This window comes from Mytilus californianus, unplaced genomic scaffold (genome assembly GCF_021869535.1).
Source record: "Mytilus californianus isolate M0D057914Y unplaced genomic scaffold, xbMytCali1.0.p SCAF_9, whole genome shotgun sequence".
Classification (NCBI taxonomy): domain Eukaryota; kingdom Metazoa; phylum Mollusca; class Bivalvia; order Mytilida; family Mytilidae; genus Mytilus; species Mytilus californianus.
Genome location: NW_026262745.1, coordinates 24534946 through 24544865, shown reverse-complemented (window position 1 = coordinate 24544865; position 9920 = coordinate 24534946). Strand labels below are relative to the sequence as shown.

The 9920-nt window shown below is 34.4% G+C and overlaps 1 protein-coding gene across 2 annotated transcripts; it reads right to left on the bottom strand.

The window, feature by feature from the left end:
• Positions 1-9900, bottom strand: LOC127714219 (N(4)-(Beta-N-acetylglucosaminyl)-L-asparaginase-like). Of its 2 annotated transcripts, XM_052220242.1 has the most exons (8): positions 9759-9898; positions 7024-7180; positions 5920-6032; positions 4017-4129; positions 2937-3130; positions 2466-2573; positions 1725-1858; positions 1-1333 (listed from the first exon to the last, which is right to left on the bottom strand). In XM_052220242.1, exons 1-8 carry the CDS (start codon positions 9859-9861, stop codon positions 1242-1244), a joined length of 1014 nt encoding a protein of 337 aa, XP_052076202.1. In that variant the 5' UTR covers positions 9862-9898; the 3' UTR covers positions 1-1241. The 2 variants fall into 2 exon arrangements, with proteins under 2 accessions (XP_052076202.1, XP_052076203.1); XM_052220243.1 differs by lacking the exon at positions 1-1333 and having other exon boundaries at positions 1730-1942; positions 9759-9900.
• Positions 9901-9920: the final 20 nt, after the last annotated feature.

Here is a 9920-nt window from a genome sequence, read left to right as displayed (position 1 = left end):
AAAACTTGAAGAAATTTTATTCAATTTAGTACTAACAAAATACAAGAATTAATTCACTGATGATTTACACTGACAGTCATCATACGTCTTCACTGTAGTACGTATCTAGTAATACATGTTCATCATAAACGGTCAAATAAAGTTCCACAAACATTTACCTCAATATGCATTTCAAAATTCTACGAACATTGACATATTCATGTTATCCAAATATTCCCATATCTAAACCCTTTAAAAATCTACAAACATTCACATATCAACAGACCTCAATATTCTTCAAACATTCACATGTCTACAAAACTCCAGTTTTGCAGTTCATTCACATATCAACAGACCTCAATATTCTTCAAACATTCACATGTCTATAGATCTCAAAATTCTGCAAGATTCATGTGCACATATCTGCACAAATCAAAATTCTGTAATCTATTCACATATCTTCACAGCTCGAATTCTGCAAACATTCATAAATCTTCCCAACTCAAAATTCTGCAAACATTTACAATCTTCACAACTCAAAATCTCAGCAGACATTCACATATCTACACAACTCAAAAACTCAGCAGACATTCACATATCTACACAACTCAAAACTCAGCAGACATTTACATATCTACACAACTCAAAACTCAGCAGACATTCACATATCTACACAACTCAAAACTCAGCAGACATTCACATATCTACACAACTCAAAACTCAGCAGACATTCACATATCTACACAACTCAAAACTCAGCAGACATTCACATATCTACACAACTCAAAACTCAGGAGACATTCATATATCTACACAATTTAATTCTCAGCAGACATTCACATGTCTACACAACTCAAAACTCAGCAGACATTCACATATCTACACAACTAAAAATTCTGCAATATTCACATATCTACACAATTTAAAACTATAATAACATCATTTACATAACATTCATTCCTTTTAGCATAAAGACATTTGAGAAATATACGGGGGAATTTATACCAACAGTTGAATTGGGTCTTGTAGACCATTTGTTTATAACCATCAACACGGATGATAATCTACGATATACAAGCAACATTGAATGCTGAAATGTTTACATATATAGCCATTTGAATGAGTATGCACATATTTACCTCTACAAGCTATGGAAGCATTAGTAAACGTATATGCTATATAAGTAGAATAATGGCATTCTCTGATCTGACATTCAATTGAAATATAATAGAAAATAGTAAAACGTAATACATGTGTAATTGTCATGTGCACTGTACTTTTAGTACTTTCACCTCGTGGAATGATGGACTTGCAACACAAAATGGAAACGTCTTATACCCGTGACAGACAGCAGCTGAAATTTAATACAAAAGTTAATTCTTTTACCTACATATGATTAATGTACCTTAAAATGTACATTAATTTCTCTTTCCAAAAGCCCCATGATTATGGCAAATCTACTGTTAGAAAACATACTTCTCAGTCTAATACCATATTATCTCAAATGCTTTTCTACTAGTCCTTGGTGAACTAAATACAATTTATTTGGGTTTTAAATACTTTGGAGATGTAATGGTTGAATGACAGTATCTAACGTTTGATTTTGTCAGTTTTTATGGACTTCCCTTTTTTGAGTTCGGTATTTTGTTAATATTTTTTATGCTTCATTCAAAATAAATTTAAAAAAATATATTTTATTGTGACTAGCAATTATATTTTGTATCTTTTTATAGTAAATTTCATACCAAACGTTCCGTTGCTACTGACTGCGATCATGGCACCAAAGAAAGATGGATAATATTGAATTATGGGTGCCATGGCTGCTTTTAGTGCCAGAGATGGTTCCATTCCTGATTTCATCATCATTACAGCTTGGAATCTGTAATATAAGAAAACTGCCCACTGTGAACCATAACAACTTTTCCCGTTTTGTCATTTAACCAGCAGTAGGTAATTTTCCAATCTTCAATGAAAACAATAAAAATTGTACAATATTAAATTGTTTATATTTATATCAATTAAATATACTTTATAACTCTTTTTACGAATTTTGTAAGATAATAACGTTCCAAAAGAGGGACGAAAGATACCAGAGGGACAGTCAAACTCATAGATCGAAAACAAACTGACAACGCCATGGCAAAAAATTAAAAGACAAACAGACAAATAATAGTACAGATGACACAACATAGAAAACTAAAGACTAAGCAACACGAACTCTCTCAAGCAAGATAATCGTATAGATGAATATTGTTGTTTGTCCCATTACTACGTTTTTATAGATCCCTTGCTTTAAATATATCTGAGCATTCCTGATGACAGAAAATTAAAAAAAAGCGGTTCGGACGCACGAAATTTTTTAACTGTTTTTTTTTTCTATTGACCATGCATCATAAAATTGAGAATTGGGGAACATGAATGTTTCAAGATGAATTTAGTTTGGTATATATATATATATATATATATATATGTAGAGGACTACTTACGATGGTAGAAATCTCATCATGATATCCCCATCCCCTGTACAAGCTGCTCCACCTGCTCCATTCATAGCATATGACCCTGCTCCCATCAAAGGAGAATCACCAACACGCCTAACCAATAAATAATGATTCAATATATGATTTTGCAAGCATTTTTGTCAATTTAAAACAGCAAGGCCAATGTTTTGTTTTATGGCAGACAACATTTATATTTTTGTGTGTCTTTTGTACTGGTTATTACATCTATATCATTAATATAGCCAGTTTATGACCATGGACCTTTTTCTTATAAAACTGTAATTCAAAATTAACTCCTTGATAAGCTTCCACGTGTAAGTAATGCAATATACTTATATTATTTGTAAACCATCTTCCCTTATAGGCATTTTGTGTTTTTTTCTTTCTAAAATTGATAAATAAAACATCTGTCATTATTCAGAGGGCGTTTAAGAAAATTGGCGTCACAAATCTTACCCGGGAACTTTATGGGACAATCCATTAGTGGATGTACCAGCACTTATATTACCATTCTTATCAATAGCGATCATTCCAATAGTGTCGTGGTTGTTAGGTGAAATGCCAAAATTCATTCGGCTGCTAAGGTGCTGTTCTATTCTTTTCTTTGGTTTATATGGACCACAACTAGTTTTGGGGTTTGGAATAACATTCTAAAACAAAACATCGTCAATTAGATAAAGACTCCAAATAATTCGGAATTAAAAATCGTTAATTAGCTGCAACTGCATATGGATGAAATTTATACATGTCCTTCCAGAGATACGTTCAATTTAAATTTAGGAACGATTCTATGAATGTATAGAATTATGTCAACTGACTCCACTTCGTTGATTCCTGTATTTAAGTAAAATCAAAGCAGTTAAATTACAAAATTTTGAACGCATAAAGGGCATAAACATAACTTTATTGCCTAGATATTTACTGATAAGATATAACGAAATTGTATTGCTACAGTAATGAAAAAACTTTATGTACAAAATATATAATAAATTGTTTTTGAAGTTTTAGAAATCGTTGAAGTTACTGAGTTATTAAGATTTTTTTTAATCCATTTTTGAACGCAGTCTTCATTCAACTAGCGGAACATTTCCATTCATAGTCGTGTTTGAAGTTTAAAAATGAACTGAATGCATGTTCAAGGAGTTGCAATTTCCCAGCATATTTCATTGCAGGACTGCAAAGGATTTAAAAGGTGACAAAATTATTTGAATGCTACAATTTATAGCCTATCAAAACGGCAAACAATCATTGCGCATTGCTTAGTCTTTTATGTATAATTACTCTAAGCACTTCAAACAGTTAATATTTTCTCAACAATACTTATTGTTTAGGATGTTTTAAAAGGTGGAAGTTTCGAATATATTTAAAATCAACGAAAAAGTACTTTGGAATAAGATCCAGTGTAAAACAAATTGAGAGACAATTCTTGGTTTATACAAAAATGTGAAAGCCTATAATGTGTACTAATACTGTATAGATCAGCGTATTGCTAATTTTATACATAAGTGCAACAATCCGAAGTGGGATTATACCAACTTGTCTAAAATTTGGCTGACATTTATTATCAATCCAGTTCTTCCAGTCGATGTACGATTTGTTTGTTGTCAGCGTTTCTACAGTAAATCCCATGTCCTTGGCAAACAATGAGGCTAAAACAAATAAAACAAAACGATATATAAATCCTAGGATTATCAGATACCCCACACATCTGCAGTTAAAGAAAATGTTCATAAATAAAAAAAACGTTATGAAAAAGATAGTTTACATACTACTGTATATATTCTTTAAAATTGAACAAACTCGATGGTCTCGTGGTAGCGTGCTCGCCTCGAGTTCGGGAGGACGAAATACTTGAAAATTGATATCTGCAGCTTCTCCGCTAAGCTCAACACATTAAGGATTAAGAGCAAAGACTAGTCGATCCGGAGTCAGCATAATGTGACCAAGTAGGAAAACATGTGTTCCTGTGGTCTGTTACCCAACTAGCACGTTAAAAATCCGGTGGTTCGGTCTTGTACAAATCAGGGTTCATAGACATAAGAAGATGTGGTATGAGTGCCAACGAGACAACTCTATCCAAGTCACGATTTGTAAAAGTAAACCATTATAGGTCAAAGTACGGCCTTCAACACGGAGCCTTGGCTCACATCGAGCAGCAAGCTATAAAGGGCCCCAAAAATGACTAGTAAAAAACCATTCAAACAGGAAAACCAACGGTCTAATCTATATAAAAAACGAGAAACGAGAAACACTTATAAACCACATCAACAAACGACAACTACTGAACATCAACATCATGTTCATATCACATTAACATGTTCTCGTTCTGAATGTGAATTTAATTTGCCACTAGACATATAGCAGCCATCCAACATCATTAGCATCTCTTACATTGATCTAAAATCGAAATCCAACAAATACAAATGTCATCACTTAACTAGCTATGACTATTTCTAACGTTACTCCAGCAAATGGTACAGGTAACCAAAACAACTGATTAGACATCATACATGCATACTCCTTTAACTGTTTTGTCGAGGGAAATACCAATGGTAGTAATCTTTTTTATACATATATATGGTGCGCACTGCCATTAGGCACTGAAAACTGTGCGATTTTTATTTACAGATATCCAACTGTTTTGCAGAAGGAAATACCAATCGTAGTAATCGTTTTGTTACATATATACGGTGCGCACTGCCATTAGGCACTGAAAACTCTGCGATTTTTATTTACAGATATCCAGTCAGTTGTGTTGGTGAGATACCAATACAGGATATGTATCCTATTTCATAGACTTTTTTGTGCTCTAATATTGGGAACATTTAATTTATGAATTCCACGAACCAAACCACGAAATCATTCGAATAAAAAAATAGAAGTTGTACTATAACTTAATGGAAATAGATTCCGTGAATTTCTCATTAAAAAATAAGAATCCTAGGAGAGGTTGCTGACAGTACTTATATACCAACTCCCATTTGTAGCTATAACAAAGCCCATGTCGTTTATGCCCGAAACCTCAGAAACTGTTTGTTCAAGAATAAAATAAGCAGCCCACAATTGATACAAGTAATTAAGATTCTATGATAGACTCACTGCCTGCAGTGACTTAATTATGAGAACTTGCGGATACAAGTATTGAAGGGTTAATGGACAGACAAATGAACGCATGGACGAACACATAGATCATCAAACGGGGATATAGAAAACATCTACAGATCAGCATACAAACTGTATAGATGGATAAGATCGACAAAATTGCATGCTCCCAGCTGCCTCAATTTTGAAAAGCTAACAGAACTCGCAGTTGGCCTATGTTAGATCTTTCTGTGTGTGTTTCTTGTCGAATTATTAGAAGAGCATTTCAAAGTGTTTAACAGAGTCTGTATATTATATGGTTTAGGTAATCTCTGTATTAATTAACGTTTTTATTTACCTTGGTCTCCCACTAACAAGGTGTGTTCGGTATAATCCATAACAGCTCGAGCAACAGCAATTGCTGGTTTCACCATTCTCAAAGCAGCTACGGCTCCTACATCCATTGTTTTACTTAGGGGTGAAAATATATCGATAATTTCTGTACAATTTCATCAGTTCGACTGTTTTATTATAAGAAAAACATTTGCAATTCATATTCTTCCATACTGAAATATCTATGACATTATATAAATAACATAGGCTTTGCCTCGGTTGACAATGTTTTTTCTCGGGGTAACAATCTGTTCTATCACCCTCTCAGCTATATATATATATATAGTTAATTTCTTCGATTGTAGTTACATTGCACATTCTGCAAGAGACTTATTCGATATCATTTTAAAAGAGACCTACTTCAATAAAAAAAAAACGTTAAAAAATGGTAGAGAAAATTCTCTCCACAAAATTTCACTTTGCGGACAAATTCGCACCGTAACCTTAAAGGAATGTCATCAACAGACTCCTTGTTATACAAAAAAAAACTACGATGTGAGATTAGAGTTTCATATCTTTTTCAATTAGTAGAGGTTTCTTTTGTCTTCATCCTTAACCTTTTCATTCTTAACATTTTGTGATAATATGAATGCTTGTTCATAAACTCCTACAGATGGTACAATGCAACGTTTCCCGTAAAAGACCCAATAGAGTTCTTTTTAAAAAATTCAGGAAAATGCCGCACTTTGTCATCCATTGTGACTTCTCAGCATGTCTGCATATTAACACTTTGTTTTCGTGATAACATACAAGTTCGCCATAAACGTACATCGGTGGCAGAATGGAACGTTTTCCTGTAAAAATAGATTGTAGTGTTCCTTTAAATCTTCCGAGGACAATACAGCAATTTTTTATCCTTTGTAATTTCTAATAATGTCTGAATACTATCACGAAAAGGTCAAATACAAATACTTGATAGGAGAGGTAAAAATGTTAGTGACTGAAGTTTCTTAACAAAACTTAAATGTATGTCTGCTTTTCTACAGATATTGTGGGGTATACTTAATTATATAAATTAATAAAATAGAGAATAAAACAAAAATAAATACGAGGTAAAGAATCAAAATACCCGTCCATTATCATGGCGTCAAGGGTGGTTTCACCATTTTCATCAGGGTCACCTCCGAATCCAACAGTCCCTCTGCATTGGGAGGCTTCACACTGGCTGCATCCAGCCACGACAGCATCCACTGCAGAACCACCATGTACAGTTAATTCCTCCCATGCTTAAAAGTAGAAATTTAAATGTTCAAAGGAGTTCTGCTTACAAGGACACTGCTCATAGCTACTGAACTATATAATAATGTTTAACTGCAAATGAAGAAATGCTCACGGTCATCATAACTACTGGGTTGGCCGTTATAGAACTTCTGTGTATTTTAAATGTGTGGACATAATATAAATAACATATATTGATAGGCTTCACCTCGGTTGACAATGTTTTTCTCGGGGTAACAATGTATCACCCTCTCAGCTATATGTGTTATTCAACTTATTATATTGAATGTTCTGTCAATATTGTCTTTTGAATCTGAATAGTATGGTGGCCGGATGCGGCCATTTCGCCTTTTCGCGTTTTCGCGTTTTCTCCTTTCACTTTGCAAACGCGAAATCGAGAAATCGGGAAAATCGGGAAATCGGGAAATCGAGAAATCGAGAAAGCGAAAACATGAAATCAAGAAATCTATTTCCCGTTTTCGCGTTTTCGCCTTCGCGTTTTCTCGTTTTCGGTTTCTTGATTTCGTTTCCCGATTTCTCTATTTCTCTATTTCTCGATTTCCCGATTTCCCGATTTCTCGATTTCTCGATTTTGCGTGAAAGTGAAAGGAGAAAACGCGAAAAGCTGAAATGGCCGCATCCGGCCACCATAGAATAGAATGTAATAAACTATGACTTCGTGTACATAACAACGTTACAGTCATTAGAAAAGTGACAAAAGGGAAGCAAGATATATTTTTCTATGTTGACAGTCTAAGAAATAACGTAGAACTTTAGCAATGTCTCTAATTATCGATTTTTGATTGGTCTGCACGAGAGGGTGATATCAAAAAACATTGTCACCCACTGAGCCATGGGAAAGAGTAAAATGTCACTATAATATTTACCATTCAAAATCTGGCATTTTAATGTGGATTATAATAACATCAATTACCTCTTTTACGTAGCTTCAGTACTTGTCATAAGCAACACGACGGGTGCCACTAGTGATAAATAGGAACTGTTGACCCTTCCAGAGTATGTTGATTCCCCGGATTTTGGTGTTTGGTTGGGTTCGTTAAGCCTGTGTTTGGTTCTCACTTGTGTTCTTACTTTTATACAGTATAAAAATCCCATGCATGATACTAAATGAACTGGTCCTTAACTTAAAGGAAAACTAGAAGCCTCTGGGTTTTTGTGTTGTTTGGTTGATGTCTCGTTGATATATATATACCCCACAACTCTATGAAGGCGGTAGTATAGTAGTTAGCCTAAGAATCTGTCCATCCGTAACACATTTCTGTTGCATTTTATCAGCAAAACCACCTCAGTGGTCTCGAGGTAGCGCGCTCGACCTGAGTGCGTGAGGTCAAGTGTTCAAAACCCGGCCGGGTCAAACCAAAGGCTTGAAAATTGGTATTTGCTGCTTCTCGGTCCGCTAAGCATGCGGCATTTAGGACTAAGAGCAAAGACGGGTCGGCTCGAAGTCAAAATAATGTGTCCGGGTAGGATGGCATGTCTTCCTGCGGAGTGTGGACTGTTATCTTGTGAACCAGTACGTTTAAAAAATCCTGCCCAGGTGTTGGTCTAGTACAAAGCATGAGTTTATATTCATATCACATTACCATTATCTCGTACTGAATATGCATTTAATTTGCCATGGGACGTTAAACAAGCATCTATCATCATCAGCAACTGCTTGGCATACCTTAGCATCATCGACAAAACTCGGCCTATTCCGCTACTGCTAGACTCTGCAGAGTAGAGTAGGATTTCCTTGGTATATGACACAACGCTTCAACTGGTTATGCAATACCGTGTGAAATGTTTTCAGATCCTTTGATATATATAATATACTACTTCATTTTTGCCGAAAACTTATATCTTTAAAATTCATAAAAATTTACGAAATTTCGGCATATTTTCTTATCAACTACAACTTATATAATTTCTTGATATAAGACACAACGTTACGTTTAATCAAATATTACGAACCCAAAGAATTTCGTGTGTTTTACGTATCTTGTATCTACGCAAAGCACATTGACATGTAAAACTCAATGTCTTATGATATAAACGGACTTTTATTGCATGGGCGCCAATAAGAAATAAATTCTTTTCTTCACAATGTAGTGTAAAATTGAATTTCCAGTAGTTTATCTTGCAACATGCCATGAAAACGACTGAAAATCAGATCATAATGCTACTATGCATCTTCCATAGACTGTTGTCTCTATCATCTTACCAACAGCAATGAATAACCACTGCCTCTGCTTCCCGCATGTTCCCTTCGAGACTCTATTAATCAAATAAAAGACTTTGCTTCCTTCAACAATAGGTTTGTGCTAGGAACAATAGATCATCGGTTACAGCAAACACCATTAATATCGTTGGATGTGTTTGAGCTTTTGATTTTGCCATTTTATAAAGGACTTTCCTTTTGAATTTCCCTTGGGATTCGGTATTTTTGGTATTTTACTTTTAATTAATTGCCACTGGACATTAAGCAAGCAACATACAATTCGCGGCCATCAAATGATTCTTTATAGACATGTTTATGTGTCCACACTTAAAAAAAGCGATATTTAACAGTTAAAGTTTACAAACCTGCATTGGTAGCGTTGGAAACAAACCAGGTGTTGATAACAATAGGTAAATATTGTGAACTGACGTTGATAATCAAAGAAAGGGTGACGATAACACTAATCATTTTGTTTATTTACAAAATGGTCACATGGCTGTCACATGATACCATGATCGACAGATTAT